This window comes from Chiloscyllium plagiosum, chromosome 1 (genome assembly GCF_004010195.1).
Source record: "Chiloscyllium plagiosum isolate BGI_BamShark_2017 chromosome 1, ASM401019v2, whole genome shotgun sequence".
In the NCBI taxonomy this organism is placed as follows: domain Eukaryota; kingdom Metazoa; phylum Chordata; class Chondrichthyes; order Orectolobiformes; family Hemiscylliidae; genus Chiloscyllium; species Chiloscyllium plagiosum.
Window position 1 is genome coordinate 120479357 of NC_057710.1, and position 18675 is coordinate 120498031.

The 18675-nt window shown below is 40.4% G+C and overlaps 1 protein-coding gene across 3 annotated transcripts in view; it reads right to left on the bottom strand.

The window, feature by feature from the left end:
• The window catches only part of shroom3 (shroom family member 3), a 442567-nt gene that overhangs the window by 400229 nt on the left and 23663 nt on the right, over window positions 1-18675 (bottom strand). The window contains exons 1-2 of one of the 3 annotated variants that reach the window (XM_043695305.1): window positions 10724-10805; window positions 8466-8661 (exon numbers count right to left, since the gene is read on the bottom strand). The exons of 1 other annotated variant lie outside the window; for it this stretch is intronic. In XM_043695305.1, coding sequence (XP_043551240.1) covers window positions 8466-8486 — 21 coding nt within the window. In that variant the 5' untranslated portion in view covers window positions 8487-8661; window positions 10724-10805. Of the gene's footprint in view, window positions 1-8465; window positions 8662-10723; window positions 11942-18675 lie in introns of those variants that run through there. One more of the 3 variants, XM_043695296.1, reaches the window with a different exon arrangement.

The window sequence follows — 18675 nt, forward strand, 5'->3', positions numbered from 1 at the left end:
CCTTGTGGCACTCCACTGGTCACAGGCCTCCAGTCTGAAAAACAACCCTCCATCATCTACCTTTGAGCCAGTTCTGTATCCAAATGGCAAGTTCTCCCTGCATTCCATGAGATCTAATCTTGCTAACCAGTCTCCCATGGGGAACCTTGTTGAACACCTTACTGAAGTCCATATAGATCACATCTACCTCTCTGCCCTCATCAATCTTCTTTGTTACTTCTTCAAAAACACTAAACCATGTTTGTGAGACATGATTTCCTACGCACAAAGCCATGTTGACTACCCCTAATGCCTTTCCAAATACATGTACATCCTGTCCCTCAGGATTCCCTCCACAACTTGCCCACCACTGACGTCAGGCTCACCGGTCTATAGTTCCCTGGCTTGTCCTCACTACCCTTCCTAAAGAGTGGCACCATCCATAAGGGTTCTCCCATACTTCTGTTGTGACATCAGCACAGTAGCTGAGGAAGTTTAAGAAAAATAAATCATGTTTTTTCTGTCTTTTCTATGGCTTTTTCACCGAAATTAGAGCCTTTGAGAGAATGAGATATTGACAGTGCCACATACACATATCAGAACAATATTGGTAATACTTTAAAGCCACTAGAAAGGACTGCAAAACCTAATGGCAAATAATAAATATTAGATTTATGTTGAACGAGTTTCAGCCTTTTGGAAACTGGAAGTCAATTAATAATGTGATGCAGGGAAACCTCTAACTAGATCAAGGCTGTTAAAGTCTGCTACATATCACAGATATTTCAGTTGCTTGAAAATGAATTACAGACAAAGGATCCAGATTCACTTCCGGAGTTTGAGTTAAATCGATCTCAGCTACAGCAAATTTACTACAACCACCTCAGCACCTTCAGACATGGAGGAAGCAATGAAAAATAAAAAATCCGCCAGCTTCCCTTTCCTCAATCCATCTCATGAGCCTTATCTGAGTGAAGGGTTAGCTTTGATATGATGCTCTTCAAAATTAAACCCTTAAATAATTTATTTTCGATGCGATGTTATTTTATAACTGCCCAATTCTGATCAAGTAGGTTTACAAAATGCAAAATAGCCATAGCAAATTATGTACTATTGCAAAACATTATATATTTATGCATTTTGTTTTATCACTTTGAGGCCTGGGTTTAGATCCCAGCTGCTCCAAATGTGTGTAATAAGCACTCTGAACACATTAATTAAAAACTTTCTTTATTCGCACCCCTGTGGGCTCTTGTGGTGCACTGGTAGTGCCCCCAACTCTAAACCAGGAGACCGGGCTTCAACTGCCACCTGTTTCAGAGGTATACAATAACACCTTTAAATTAGGCTTGAAAGTACCTATGTTAACTGAACCCAACCAATCACACTAGAACATAGTCTTTAGCAATGAAATAAAATATCATTGTAAGCAACAATGCCAGAGATGAAACACACCAGTTTTGTAATTTTGCATTTACGTGATTCACATCCAAGGTGCAGCAGAATTTTGTGAAAGTTTTTTTTTGGAAGAACTCTCCATCAGATGTGAATACAGCAATGTAAAAAGTATACCAAATCTTTGAGGTTGGGCCACTAATTCAATGGCTTCATTCTGGTTTGCCACACTAAGAGCATTCTCAAAACTGCATATAATTTGAAGCTCCAAACATCTGCAAGAGGAAAACCACCAAAAACAATCATCCAAATGCAATGCCATATTGTCCAATTTGAGACTGTCTGCACATTTTCGAATGCGATGCTAAATCTAAGTAAGGAAAAGCACTTTCAGAGTTTAAGCAAGTTAAACACTATACTCTGGAGATTTGTAGCCATCAGCTATACACATCATATGTTAAAACTAGTAAACTATGTATGTACTTGGGATTTTGACACCCAACCTTATTACATTGATACTTACCAGTGTATTCAAACCTGGAGGCTTGACACCAGCATAAATCATGTTCAACATCAGGAAACCTTATGACAGAGTAAATAGACTACATTGTTTCAAGTGGCAGCAGGCTGGTGAGCACAGAATACTGGTTTAAAAGGTGATGATTTTAAAGGCAGATTATTTACTGGAGAGATGGGAGAATATTTTTGAGAAAATTTGGAATGCATTTGGAAGGGTGGTGGATGCAGATTCAATAATACTTACAAGAGGGAGCTGGAGAAACACCTGACAATTTGGAAGGCTCTGGGAAAAAATTCAGAAGAGTGGGAGGAATTGGGCAGCTCTTTTAAACAGCACAGACACAATGACTCAAGTTGCCTCCTTCCGCTTTGCACTATCCTCCAATTTAATGACAATGGCCAAAGAGACTTAGTCTTCTCAAGGCTCTGCAATTAATATTTGACTCGAAGCACTAACTGTTTCTCTTGCCAAAGGTATCCCCAGATCTGCTGACTATCATCAGCAACTTGCTTAACAGATTTCCAACATCCACAGTATTTTGTTTTTACTGGAGCACAAAGGTAACTGGCAAATATGGGGGGGGGGGGGCTTCACACTTATGTTCTTCCTGACAAACAGAATTACCAGAAGGTTGGAAAACATAAATCTTCCACTTTGCAATCTCATGCAATACAAGCCTTTTCAGTGATACCAATGATTTCACTGGAACTGACTGAGGACAAATTGGTGGGACAATTGGTCATTTTTACAAAGATTTCACAGACTTGTGCCAACCTACTTAGGGAAAGTTTCAACTGGGCTGTACAAGGTGTGGAGTAAGGGGTTAATTATAACTTGACTCTAAGAATAGCCAGTTGGCACATGCAAATTGAGCAGTCACGGTAACATCAGAACACTGGGAAATGGAAGCAGAGTCTACAGGGTTCCAGAAGACCTTTTACCATTTCTTGTATATAGTTACGCTTAGTAACACTCATCAATGTTCACTCAAGCATATCAATCACATCTTAACAGCAATGACTAGACATTGATAATTAGAGGCAAATGGCAAGGAGTACCTGAAGTGAAGCCCAACGGCAGTTTAGTGCTACAGGTGAAAGATGAAACTAGCCCAGCAACCTGACTCTGGGAGTATGGCAAATCCCAAAAGGGAAATCCAACAGTAACATGAAGCAGTGAGTAATCGACCTCAAGGCTCTCCTAAGCAATGGACCACGGAGAAGGAAAACATGCATAAAAGCAGTAAAAATGCAGGAAATAGCTCATTGCAGGAAAGTCAGCAAGCCTCCAGCAAAAGCAAGTAAATAGAATCACAGATCACAGGACTTACAGGCATGGAGAAGAAATTAACACTCAAAGAAATTTGCTAATAAAGAAACAGAGTACAGTGGGTGCCATTAAGGAATCTGACCAGCAGAAAATCAGCCTAGCTAGTTTTATAGAGGGCCAAAAGTACCAAGAGGAAGATCATGTTACAGCAGCAACACCAAAAATTAAACAGAGACCACAGCAATCTGTGTTCCAGCAACAGAGGACAATGGAGGGGATGGTGAATTCTTCCTCTGGAGTGTGACAGGGCTACTGCAAAGTGTCAGTTTCCCAGAATGCACAGGCCCATAAAACAAATTCTGGCGTGTTGAGATCATGCTTAAAAACAAGAAAATTAATTTTAAATTGGATACAAGGGCAGAGGTATTGATTCTTTCAGAAGCTTGCTTGCCATGTTTAAGGCAAATAATTTTCAGACCAACTGATTTTAATAATGTCTGTGCCCCAAAGAGCAGATCCAGATCCAGGCTAATCTTTGTTAGAATGAAAGAGAGATAACAGAAACCCTGTAGATCATTCCAAATCATTCTGATTCTTTATGAAGCAGAGATGCGGGCATCGTATTGAATATTCTAAAGTTGGCAGGCACCAAAGTCATAAGACCCTTCATTCTCTTAAAGCAGCAGCAACACATTGTGAGACAAACGGCAGCAAAGCTAAATAAGGCACTCAAGACCTTTGGTTTGATCTTTCAGGAGACAGTGGTAGAAAAGGAACCCAACACTCATGTTGTTCATTCAGTGGAAGCAGAGGCCTCAGGCCTTCCTGTACACTCGAGTTCAGGGGGCACTGCTCTTCCAGTCTCTGGTGTCTCTTTTTTTTTGAGGGGAGATTATTCTTTTGTTCAAGGCGGTAAATTGGAGGGAAAGTTATCTATTTATTCACAGAACTTATCAAGGAGATGCAACAACAGCAACTGCAAGCACCGTTAGAGGAAGTAAACCTTCCCTGTATAGAAAGCCGGAGAACTACACAGAAGTGGGAATGAGACTTTATTAGTAGCACTACAATAGATCGTTGATATATGATAAAGGATCGGTGAATTTTCAATTACACCTGACAAATGAACTGGCTTAAAATCAAAAATGGTGGATATGTGAAGCTTCCCATTAGGCACATGAACCTGTCTCTTTGAAGTTTATATACTGTATACCTCTGGCATTTTATTTTACCACATCAAAGTTAGATATGGTGTAATGTATAAAGTAGAGAGCTTAAGGGCTGTTTTGATGATGAAAAAAATATTGTGTTAGTGATTGCGAACTTTTACAAAGTTTCCCATGATAATAAAGTCACATTTCAGTAATGCACAGAATTGCAATCATTTTGATGAAGGCATGAATGAGTTATCAGTAATAACGCAACATCAACAAGACAATTTGTAATCTACTTGGACTTCATATTCAGGTTAAACATCAGATTTAGTAATTAGATTAGTGCAAACATTTCAAATATGCATTTAATTAAAGAGGATCGCAAAAAGCTTTTTATGGCATCAAGAATAAAATCCCTCCTCACGCTGTTTTCCATTACCAAATTATTTCTGTAAAAGGGAAAAGATGTCAATGTATTTGACAATACTTTGCATCTGACATGTTATCCTACTTGATGTCTGAAGCAAGGAGTGAATCAGCGGTCAAATCAGCGTACTGCCCATTCTGATTCTGATCATGATAAATCAAAAGCTCACCTAAACTTTTTATAACAATAATAAAACATTGTGCATCACAGGGGCTATGATTCAGAGACTAACGAACTATCTGCTACACAATGCCATGTGTTCCGATAGACGATTATGAGCTGCTGCAGAGTTTTAAAAAGGCGATTTGGTTAGAGAAAACCTGGTAAACAAAATGATCCAATTACACAATCATTTAGAAATCAATATGAAAAATATAAAGATTCAACTATAGGGTCTGCCACTTTAGCCAAGATCTTCCATCTGGAAGTTTTAATGCAATTACTACTTACCAGGAAAAAACAAATGTTTACTATTTGTACAATGTTAATATGAACTTTAAAAATATGAACCCTTTGCCAAGCCAACCACAATACAGCCATCAATACAAACCTGAACGACAAGGAAAAGATTCTTAATCTTACTGTTCTTTGACAAATAGGTTAACGCACCACTTCCTTCCTGCTTCCACACTAGAAAACTGACTAATTAAATATAGTTTTTTTCAAATGAATGATTTTTTAATAAAAGACCTTACTCTTTAACAGGCAGACTAGGAAGTCTCGAACAATCCTTTTGAAATGATGACCCTTTTACGGTTTAAGCAAACTGGGCCAACTAAGCTGCACATGTTTTTGGCATTCCTTTGCCAACCCTGGAGCACAGCCAAAACTTCAGCTACATTCCACATGTTCACTTCCCAGCTTCTATGAGACTGCTTCTCATACATGGACCTTGATATCAGCTTGGATGGAAGCCTCTTGTTCACTTTTTTTTCCTCCTTTTCAGATGCATTTTTTATTGAGCAATGAGCTCACTGGCAGAGACAACTGACTTCAGACAATATTGAAACGTCATAAATTTGCACATTATTATGAAAAAGACTGCTTTAAGATATTTCACAAGAAAATGGACCCTTTTGGGCTCAGATCGCTCATCACAGAGTTTTTCAAGTTTGTGAATGCAGGATTCTGCATGTCAATCTGCACCAGGCTCTAAACACATATATACAGGTAATGCACTGTTCCCTGTATGCAGAATGATCAAAAATCATTTTCCAAAAGATTACTTCAAATCACAGAGTTTTAGAAATCAAATATGAAATAAAGTACAATTCCTAGTTCACTAATTTAAATCTGTGCTCCCAAACATTGATTTGAAAAAATGTTTAAAACTTAACTGAAGTGCTATTTAGAGACATTCTAGACGCAACTGGAAAACATTTGCTTTACAGTCTTCGGAAGACAGAAGTGTTGTACTACAGAGATGCAAATGCCATAAATGTTCCTCAATCAGCCAAAACGATCACGAACCAAGGTTGCGACTGAGAATTATATAGGATGTACAACAGTCCAAAGTATTACTTTGTCTTTTTCCTTCACCCATAATCCATTGCCAGCAACATTTCTTAAAGATTTTGTTTTACCTGACACCAAAAGGAATTATAATACCATTACAATAATACCATACACCTCAAGATACTGTGTCATGATCTTTGTTACATTTTCACTGAACTATTTAGGATACTATACAAGTCAAACATTTGTTCTATGGTTTAAGTAAATCAGCCAGCTTAATGAAGAAATTAAAAATAATGTCCTTAACTACTTGAACTCGGCTTTTACAGTTTGTAATGCCAGAAACACTCAAGTGAATCAGAGAGATTGGACAAATGTCATGGACCAGACTAAACCCCCTTCAAGTCTATCAAGGACATAGCTGAGACTCTAACTTTTATCTTAATTAAAGGCAAGTGCAAGAATGCTGTATTTCACGTGTAACTTGGTCACACTACTCTGCCTTAAGCAAAACACACTTTATGCTTACCCTACAGTTAAAATACAAATAAAAGAATAATCAGTATAATTCTATTGGAAAACTTAACAGAATAAAAGATTATTTAACTACTAAACAACAATATAGTAACCTCCTCTAAACACACCCTTAGTGAAAGCAAATTCAATATAACAGATGATCTCACATGCGATGTTTCTTCAATCAAGGAGAAACGAACACCATGGGAAAACTCTGGAGAGAGAGAGGGGTATGGCAGCTTCCACAAGCAACTTCAAAACCTAACCACTGAAAGCTAAACTAAAACTCTCGTTTTGTGGGAACCTGACTCTGCCCATTCATGCTGCTTTTATTGTTCCAACCTTTTAAAAAAAAACCAAGGCCTCACAGCTTTTTACTTATTGACTACGAAGAGACAGCTTGGCTCACAATCTCTCTTCAAAAATAAAGTACCAAATACACCTCTTAAAGCCATATTATTCCTACACTAAGGAAGGAGAAAGATGTAAGATCATGAAATTTCCCCAAGAAACAATAAGGCACTTGGATACTTTCTTCTCATTAAACTTGCTCCCACTTTCTGGCCTCTGCAACACTGACTGTTTATTGGAACCACTGTCATTATCATTTGGCATCCTCCAGTACTAAATGATTATTCTTCATTGCTAGCCTGAACAGTAAACACATCAGTTTATCTAAATACAGGCAAAATCACAATCCAATTAGGTCTTTGATCACCAAATGTTGTAGACCTGCAAACAGAAGAGTGCATCATTTGCTGACCATTCTCGACCTAAGCTAACAGTAATGCAGACAATATATAGGAAATAGGAGGGTGCATTAACTACATGGGTCCTCAAGCTCACTCTGCTATTATTCTGCCTCAACACCACCTTCTCACTGCTCCACTGATTCACTGAATACTGAAAAATCTGCCATAAATATCAGCCTTAAATACATTCAAAGATTGGAGCACCCAGAATTCACTTAAGGAGACAGTTTGTAAGATTTGCAATCTTTTAAGTCAAGAAATTGCACCACATCACAGTGCTAAATGGTCTACTGTGATGGTAGCCTCATCACAGCAAAGGGAAATAAACTCTCAGTACCTACTCTATCAAGCGCCATCAGAACTTGTATATTACAGCATGACCACCTCTTATCCTTCTAAACTCCAGACAACATAGGCCTAACTTATGCAGTCCTTTATTTTAGGAGAACGCTCTCATGTCAGAAATCAACAGTGAATTTTCAGTGTGTTGCAACTTTACATAGAGAAACCAAAACTGTGCTTAGAACTCCAGGTATTAGGTCTCCACAGCTAAACTGATCACACTGGGGACCAAAATGGTAACCTCCTCTGAATGTTCAGCTTTAAAATGGTTACTTGTATTTAATTTACATTATCAGGAGAGGACAGAACTAAAATGGAAAATGCTTCAAGCACTAAAATAACACTTTTTCAATTACTGTGACCGATGATAACAGTTTTGAACTTCTATTTTTACATTAATTCCCATAAATTTGCAAACTCTCAAATATTACAGAACCAATACACAATTGACAGTTTTGACATATACAATACCCTTCCCAATATTGAGTATTTCTTGCTAACTTCATTATTTCACAGCCTTCTCTCTTTTTTGTTCTACCAGCTTTTAGTAATTTTCCTTCTTTTTTTAAGGTTTCACCCAAAGATTACCAATACTTTATAACAGCTGATGGAAATTATTACTAAACAAGTCTAACATAATATTTAGAATTTATTACCTTTACAGTGCTGGGGTACATGAATCTTCACAGATCAGGAACATCTCATTCTAGGAAGTCTCCTTAGCAAGCTACCACAATGCAATTGGCCCACAACACCACACTGAGAAACAATAGAGGAGTGCAAGGGCGGCGCAACCTTCTTGGTGCACTGAGTGATTAGTCTCTGTTTTTGTAGGAGTATTGGTGCCAGAATCTATATTAAAAAAAAACTACCACAGTATCAAACAAAACATTAGATGGGAACAAAGACTCAACAAGGCAAGGTCTGAAATCAACTTCTTGAGGGCAGTTATTCATGAGCACCAGCAGAATTCACTCACTAACTAGCTTCTGATAAAAGATGTTTTCCCCTTATTCTTACTCTCCTTGGGCTGCTAATTCATATTGAGATGGAGTTCATGAATGGAAGTTGCATGGACTGGGGTAGAAAGCCTGTAAATTATATATTTTTTACTTCATTCCTCTGCTAGATTTTTTCTTAATTTTTCTAATTCATATCAAAGAATTTATACTTAAGTGTCTGTACCTACATACTGCATCATCTTAGGGATGAAAGTAAGTGGTGACTTGTAAACTTTTCAATGTACTCATGTCAGTACATGTGATAATAAAGCTAATTCCAATTCTCTATTAGCAGGGCAATTGTACTTCAAGTCTTTTGTAGCAATTGATTTAGGATGGCCTTTTGGGGGAGCAGAGACGGGTGCACTTGACAGGGGGTGGGATGAGTGATGGATTTGGTAACAAGCAACTTGCCAGTAATTGTCACTGGATAGAACTATCAAGATGATTTTCTACCTGGCTCCTATTCGTCAAGTGAGGAGACATGTTCTATTGCAGGTATGTCCAGATTTTCTAAGAAATATAAAAATTGGTATAAAATTGTTAACCTGATCAACACATGCAAAAAGTCTTCGTCACATCATAATATGGTGTGACAATGAGACTGTAGCCTTTATTTGTTTGACATAAATAAATGCAAACAAAAAAAAATCTCCATGTGTCACACAGGTTTTCATCTGCCTTATAGCTCCCATCACATTAAGCCAACCTCCCATCCATGCTCACCATCTACACTTTTTTGCTACAGAAAGGCTGCCAACATCATCAAAGATCCCTCCCACCCTGGTAAAGCTCTTTTCCAACCTCTTCAGTCAGACAGAAGATACAAAAGCTTGTACACAAGCACCAAAATTTCAAGAACAGCATCTTGCCTGCTGAATGTACCTCTCTAATTTCAAATCTAATCTTGCTGTTGTGCACTTCCTGTGCAGCTGTAACCTTATATGCCTTGCTGTAAGCACCCTATGATTTGTACGTCTGCGTTTGTTATGAATGTGCCTGTACTGTTTGCAAACCAAAACTTTTCACTGTACTTAGGGACACAACTATAAATCAAATCAAAAGCTCTTGCTACAGCTGTGGAGCACACTCAGTAAGAGTCACCCGTTTGCCCTGCTGTGAGTCTCTCCGGAGCTGATTATGGGATCATCAAGGGAGAATCCACAGTCTCGTCGCAATCTTTCTCTCGCCCAATGATTGCCATCTCAACTTTACTCTCCACCTCGTCCCCACTGCTTCAAACCAAATTGAAACGCGGGGTCACAGGAGAAACCATAGCTGTGCTTCCCTCCATCACTGCCTGTGCGGGTGGAGGAGGAACATATCGGAACAAATGCTACCGTGTCTTCAACGATGGGGTCGGCAGAACCCCATCATGCAGGCAGCGGTGTTACTGGCTCCATAATGCCAAGCTCTGACCTGTAAACTAACCCCCCCAAGCAGAGGTCCAAACGTCGCGATGTGCTGGTATGTGAGCGAGTCCAAGTGATGCAGCGCCCAGTGGCATCACTCTCTCCCTCTCGGCGTGTTTGCCATTAAAGGGTCGGGTTGTTGTGGAAACCGGATCCTTGCACTCATTTAATCCGTCAGTGCAGAAGTTCCATCTCACTTTATTCAGGGGGAGAGCTCCAGCGAAGTGGCGAACCTCCCCTCCTGCCAAGGTGACTCGTTTGGGGCTTTCTCACCAAAAAAAATCAGCGTTGAAGGCAACAGAGGTGTGACATTATCAATGGGAACTAAGCCAGCATCGACAATTTGCGCTTCAAAACTCAATTTTCTCCGATACAGTTCAAAACACCAGCCGAGAACGAGCATGCATTAACAGTTTCTACACGATGTACAGCCAATGCTGCATAAAGAAAGCAGAATGTGTTGTTTTGCTTTCTTCCGTGTGAGTGAGAATCGCATCTTACCTTGGAGATGATCAGCGGCTCCCCATGTTCAAGGCCACCTTTCAGAGTGAATCCCCAGGGAGCACCTCCCTGCAGAAACACTTCCACAGTCACAGAGTTGTGTCTCCCTTTCTGCTTCTCGACTTTTGCTCTGTACACGCTGGGGTGCATCCTTCCTCCCCACCTCCTTTTTTCTTACATACAGATAAAATACTCCGATAAATACACTTCGAAATGCTAATTTTCTTCGCAACGAAACCTGCCCGGAGGGGAAAACAAAATCCTGATGTCCGCCCGGCCACTGTTTCTCTGCAGAGCCAGCGTCTGGATTAATGCACTTCAGCTAACATCATTCCTTCAAACACAACACCATCTCAATGGCAGACTGCAAGGTGCTCGCGGGCATCCCCACAATGTTTCTTTCCTCTCTCCCTTTATGGGTTAGCACAATAATGTAGTTGAAATTCCTTTAAAAATGTCAGGAGCGCTTTCGTTTAAATAAAACGTGCATAAATACTTGGAAAAGCAGCAGCTGCAGCAACCAGCCTGCAGAAACTTTTCACTCTTGATTAATTACGTGCTCTCCATCCGATTTATATGTTTACCATTACAGCCGGGCTTCTGGAGAGCGGGAGGCAGAAGGCGCTTTCCCGTCACTGCTCCCTGCTCCTGATGCTCACAACCCGGCTAGAAGAAATCACAAGAACAGGGTGTATTCCAGTCACCTGGGGCTGTTTGTTCTTCCATGCAATCTCCTCCAGCAAAGCCCACAGGTTGTAATCACAGGCGGCACGGGGCTAGCGGTGCAGCGTGTTGCCAGGTCGCTGGAAGTTGGATTTGTGGAGCAGGAAGAGTTGGCACTGGGAGTACATGCTGGAGTCAGTGTCCCTGTCTGTGGTGGGAGCCGCCTCGCTCCCCCTTGCTGCAGCTGCACTTCCTACCAACAGCGCCTCCTCGCTTTACTCCACTGGAGGCTTTCTGAGTTTCTCAATCGCAACAGCAGCAGAACCTCCTTCCTCCTTTTTCTCTCTCTCTCTCCTTTGCTAACACCTCCGCCCTTTGCCCGCCTCTCGCCCATCCACACTGACCAGGAAGTTTGCAGGCACCCGGGCCCGCATGCGCTCTGCTGCCGGCCGGGCTGTGCTGTACTGTGCTGCAGCGCCTCCGGGGGGCGCACTCAATCCGAGCCGCTCCCTGCAGCCCAGGGCGCCTGGAAGGGCGACAGGGTGAGACTCAGCTCCCTGCTACTTTCAGAACCCAAAAGGAGAAAACAGCTGAGCCCTGGGCAATTGACAGCAATAAATCTCAGCTGAAAAATGTGTTGCTGGAAAAGCGCAGCAGGTCAGTCAGCATCAAAGGAGAAGGCGAATCGACGTTTCGGGCATAAGCCCTTCTTCAGGAATCTTTTCTGAACCCTTTCAAGTTTTAACAACATCCTTCCAATAGGAAGGAGACTAGAATTGCACACAATATTCCAAAAGTGGCCGAACTATTGTCCTGTACAGCTGCAACTTGACCTCCCAACTCCTGTACTCAACGCTCTGACCAACAAGACTAGATTCCTTACAGGATGGAAACAGGCCCTTCGGTCCAACAAGTCCACAGCGACCCTCCGAAAAGTAATCCACCCACACCCATTCCCCTATCCCAAATTTACCCCGAACTAATGTACCTATCACTATGGGCAATTTCGGACAGCCAATTCACCTGACCTGCACACCTTTGGACTTTGAGAGGGAGAGGAAACCCACGCAGACACTGGGAGAATGTCTGTGTGGAGTTTGCACAGTCATCTGAGGAAGGAATTGAACCCAGGTCCCTGGCGCTGTGAGGCAGCACTGAGCCACCATGCTGCCCCACGGTGAATAAGAGAAAGCACACCAAACACCTTCCTCACTATCCTATCCTCTTTAATAATTTTATGAGGAAGGCAGGCTGATGAAAGTTACAGGTGAAATGTAATGCAGAAAAAATCTGAAGCAATTCATTTCAGTAGGAAGTACAAAGGTGTGCAACATCAAGTGGAAAATACAGTTCTCAGGTGAATGCTGGAACAGAGGAATCTGGGGATACATGTGCACACATCATTGAAAGTGGCAGTCAGGTTGAGAAAGCAATTAATGGAATACAGTATACAGCAATCTGAACTTTATAAATAGAGGCAGAAAGTGCAAGCAAAGAAGTTATGAAGAAACACCATTCTGGGCATCATGATGGATATGAAGACATGAGATGGTATATAGAATAAAGATTCATGAGAATGGTTACAGAGATAAAGATCTTCAGTTACATTGGTAGGTTGGAGAAAGGGGACTGTTCTCTTTGGATAGGAGAAGATTGACTTGAGATTTGATAGAAGTATGCAAATCATTAGGGATAGAGTTCATATTGGGACGTTCCCAGTAGTAGAAGCATCCAATACTAAAGGGTACCAATTTAAGGCATTTGACAAAAGAAGCAAAGGAGTCATGAACAAAAACATTTTTGTTCATGCTGGGGAAATGGGACCAAGCACTGACACACAGGACTCAATTGCCTTCTTCATGCTGTAACCATACTATCATTCCATTTGTAGAAAGGTTGGGCAGCGAAAGGACTTGGCCACAACAAGGTACTAAGATGTGCATTTCCTAAAAGGACCACTCACTTGTGCATGTGCCTCACTTACCAGTGCCGCACTGGGAGAAGACACTGGTTACAGTTTCTGCTTTAGATATAATCAGGACCAACATTCAAAAGTTCCTTAATGTTGCACCAGTTACCACTAGTTTCCATTAAAATTTGTTTTAATCATAAATGTAAAATTGTCCATGTACAAACACAATCTGGCAGCATTATAGAATTCAATTGTTTATTTTCATTAAAGATGCATTTCTTGAAGCAATCAAGTGCAGTTTTATTATATCTGAAAATGTGTTTAACACCAACTAATCATATTTAGTGAAGGTCCTAGTTCTCCACCAGTGATTAATATGATCTAAAATTCAATAAAACGATAAACTAGACAGGTTCATTTCATAATTATACAAAAGTCATTTTCTTAGTAAATTAAGTAGATTTTGATATGAAAGAACTTTTAAAATGTGCCTAATAATGCTTATGTACAAAGAAAAAGAGCTCAATTTCAAATGGGGGGGGGGGGGGGTTGGTGTATAATCCCTTTCGTGGGATCGGGACTGGTTTAGGCAAAAGATTGTGCATAATGTCAATGTATTTGGGCATTATTTACAGTTAACATTTTCTAATCTTTAGTTCTGCTCCATTTACTTCCATCTGGACAACACTGCTATTATTTGTGGAAACAAGTGGAAAATCTATCTGCACATATTTTATGCTCTTCTACCCATTACTGGACACATTGTCATGGACTGCTTGAATTGAAAGCATCTGGCTGCACATATCTAATGCAACGATAAAACTGGAAGATTTTACAGACTGCTAGATCAGAATAAGAGCCTAGAAAGAATGCATCATGGAAAACTAAAGAGGATAAGTAAAAATAGGAGAGTTGCATTCATGGTGCACTTCGATCAAGCATAAAATGGAAGAAGCTTCGAATCAAAATTTGTAAATATAATTCACGATTATTTCATGACTTGGTGTGCCTGGAAAATTACAAGGGGAAACTCTCAGCTTAACTTGACAAAGACAATTTATTCTGACAGTATGCAGAAAATGGAAAACTCTGGGTGGATTAACCTGACTGAAGATTCAACACAGTCAATATTTTAACATTCTAAAAAGACTGACTGTAAAGATACACAATAAGTTGGATGAACAATGTGGTTGGGTGCAATTATTTGCTCGTATCTCAAGAGAGCATAAGCGAGGGCACCTTCAAGAGGAAACTGAAAATAATGTAGGATGAATACAAACCAAGTGTCAGATCAAAAATACAACTTTAAAAAGACAAACAGGTGAAATGAAATGGCAATTTGTTTCTCAAGACCTCTCGAAAATTGACTTCACAAAGCTGGCAGAAAGTAAGGGGAGGGTTCCATTGTAAAGAATAAACTAAACTTCAGAAATGGTGACCAGGGAAGTGAAGAATACACTGGAAATAAACATGGCTACTGACACAACACTTATCAGCAAGAAATCCTTCTTGTGAGAAGGTGTCAGTATAAACTGGTCGTTGAATAAAACTAACTGATATTTACAATATACATGATATATCTAAATAGTCAGACACATCACTGCAAAGAACTTAGCAGCTCTGGCAATATGTGTGGAGAGAGTAACAGTTAATGTTTTGAGTCCAGTATGACTGTTCTGAAGAAGAGTCAAATCAAACATGAAATATTAACTCTGTTCTTCACAGTTGCTGTCAGACCTACTGAACTTCTGCAGCATTTTCTCTTATCTCAGACTTCCAGCGTACAAGTGTAGAATCAAAGATTAAGCAGACTGCTATGGAATGACCTGTGTTCAATGGGTTTGTGTGGGCAGCAGATGCCAGTCATACTAAAGATCATTGTGACATCAAGTTTTTAAGCATCCAGGTTCTTTCAAGAATCTACGGGAAACATTCCAGGACAGATAAATAATGCTGCATCGAGGTATCACAAAAAAAACTTTTTAAAAAATGCTGGAGAGTCCATGCAATTCTGAATACACCTGAAAAACCAAGATGAGGTGTGTATAGGATTCAAGTCCATTCAAGTCCATTGAAGGCTCTCCATATGGGCAGGAAACCATCAATTCCACATATCTGGCCTTTGAAGCTCCAGCCCTGCAGCCTCTAACAACAGCAAGAGGTTTAATTCAATTTATGATCAGTTAGTATGTGACCATGGGAAGCATGTTGTGCAAGTTTCCCAGGAAGCACTCACCAGTCACATCCGGCAGCACTCAACTTGTCCAGCTGTTTACACATGTCACACAACACCATGGATATATCCAAGGCAACAGGAGTTCCCCTCTCAAATCTTGGCTGTTAACACCTGCTGTGAAAATGCCTAATTTCATGATTCATACATTTTTAAACATAAGTGTAAAAAATATTGGGTTTGAGAAACTGATAATTAGATAGGTGGGCTACTGTTTGCTTATGAATGGAACTAGTAAGTCTGATCGGTTTGCTGTTTTCCCCAATTAAATGTGTCAATTATTCATGTAATTCCGCTACGTCAAAGAAATGTTGGAAACCACTGGCAAATAAGAGCAGGCCTTATAGTATTCACACATTTGGTATAGCAACAAATTGATTTGGGAAGGTAAAGTTAATTAGTTTGGATCGCTATCTGGGATATCTCAAGTGGGCCACATTGTCATGGAGATAGTATGCAAGGAAGGCACCCTTTTTCTTTTGGGTTTACCTGTGTCTTTTCCGATAAGCACGATAGGTTTACAAACTTTACAAAATGGAATAGCTTGGAAGACAGTAGAGAAAAGAAAATCATACACCAAGAAGCAGGAAGACAGTCAAACCTTCTCCTGAGTTGGAGGGTCCATAGTGATGAGCTTTTAAAGTGGGCTGCCTCGCTGAATACCACTGGAAGAACATCAAGAAGTTGCATATCTCTAGGAAAAGCAGACGTGCTAAGGAGAATCAAGGCAAATTCCTAAGAGTTGTGACACAACTTCCTTTGGTCCCAGGAGATATAATGGAGCCCTCTAAATTCTGTAATGTAAAGGGGAATTCTTGCATGGAATTAAAAACAGAACAGGAAGTGGTCTGTTGAGATCTTCAAGTTTAAAATCTAAATGTTTATAAAATATATTTGGTGTTAAATTGTTTTATTTAGTTTTTATACAGTAAAGTTTTGTTTAAAATGTGAAACTTTACGGCAGGATTCTTTCAGTTAATAACCAAAAGTACAGACTTCTTTTTCAGGAGATGATGCACGCCATTGAGGTCATAATACACTGTTAGAAACCCCAGTAACGAAATAGAGACTCAATACAATTTCTGACATGACACGGAGCAGCCAATTCGTCTTCTAAAAAAATGCAGTGCCTGCTCTGGGCTTGTTCTTCAGAATGAGCCAGGAAGGGTCTCCACGATGATTGTGAAGAACGAAGGATGCTACAATCTATCTCAACAGAGAAGGGCACAATGATATAGCAGACTCTGACTGACTAATATGGAGGAAAAAGCTAAAGGAATCAGAACATTAACTTTCAGTCAGAGCCCTGGAGCAGCATACTTGGAAGGTTCATGGGAATCTTATTCAGAGTGATTTCTCCACCATGAAGTTCCTGAAAGAACATATATTTCCTCCATGAATGAAGGCCCACATTCACATTTCCACCATCCATCATAGAGCCTCTCTGTACCCACTGCCCCAACTGGCTGAGCAACAGACTGAAAATCAAACAAATTAGAGGCACACTAGCTAGATTTACAGGCCTTGCAAACTGCATAAATTAAGCAGAATAAAAACTCCCTTCACAATCTAATCATAGTTTACACAAGACCATTGAAGACAATTTCATCTGTACCACCATTGGGAAACTCAGTCATCTTTCAAGACTATTTGTGATTACTACAGTGAGATTGGGTCCTTGCAGCTGAGCTTGAGACAATTTGCTTTGTATGATAACATCAGCAGAAAATGGATGAGGTCCTGCAAGCAGGATCAAAGAAGCTAAGAAGTAAGTTAAAAAAAAAAGCACCCAAAAGATAGTAATCCCTGGATTATGTCTGATGCCACATGCTACTGCATACAGAAATAAGAGGTTCACCCAAAACAATGTGTGTCTGCAGAAATGATGCAGGAGGGAGGGCTTTAGTTTTATGGGAATTGGGACCATTTTTCAGGATGCTGGCATCTGCACACACTGAATGGGGAGATGTCTGGCCAAAATTAGAAAAGACAGCAAGTGAGTAATTAAAGCATAGAAATTAAAGGTAAGTTAAGGTACTAAGGAGTCTGCAGTCCTCACTTTCTCCAACTAAGGAGTTTGACAAGGTTGGATAGTATTTATTTTAATACTGGGAGTTTGATGAACAAAGTAGATGAGTTGAAGGCACAAATTAAAATAGGAGGGCATGATAATATGTTGTGGTTCTCGCCGAGATGGGAATTTGTGTTGCAGACGTTTTGTCCCCTGTCTAGGTGACATCCTCAGTGCTTGGGAGCCTCCTGTGAAGCGCTTCTGTGATCTTTCCTCCGGCATTTATAGTGGTTTGAATCTGCTGCTTCCGGTTGTCAGTTCCACCTGTCCGCTGCAGTGGCCGTTATATAGGGTCCAGATCGATGTGCTTATTGATTGAATCTGTGGAGGAGTGCATTGCCTCTAGGAATTCCCTGGCTGTTCTCTGTTTGGCTTGTCCTATAATAGTAGTGTTGTCCCAGTCAAGCTCATATTGCTTGTCATCTGAGTGTGTGGCTACTAAGGATAGCTGGTCATGTCGTTTTGTGGCTAGTTGGTGTTCATGGATGCGGACCGTTAGCTGTCTTCCTGTTTGTCCTTTGTAGTGTTTTGTGCAGTCCTTGCATGGGAGTTTGTACCCTACATTGGTTTTGCTCATGCTGGGTATCGGGTCCTTTGTCCTGGTGAGTTGTTGTCTGAGAGTGGCTGTTAGTCTGTGTGCTGTTATGAGTCCTAGTGGTCGCAGTAGTCTGGCTGTCAGTTCAGAAATGTTTTTGATGTATGGTAGTGTGGTTAGTCCTTTGGGTTGTGGCATGTCCTCATTCCATTGTCTTTCCCTTAGGCATCTGTTGATGAAATTGCGCGGGTATCCGTTTTTGGCGAATACATTGTATAGGTGTTCTTCTTCCTCTTTTTGCAGTTCTGGTGTACTGCAGTGTGTTGTGTGGCCCTTTTGAACAGTATCTTGATGCAACTTCTTTTGTGTGTGTTGGGGTGGTTGATTTCACAGTTTAGGACTTGGTCTGTGTGTGTGGCTTTCCTGTATACCTTTGTGGTGAATTTTCCGTTCGGTGTTCTCTGTACCATCACGTCTAGGAATGGGAGTTAGTTGTCCTTTTCTTCCTCTCTAGTGAATCGGATTCCTGTGAGTGTGG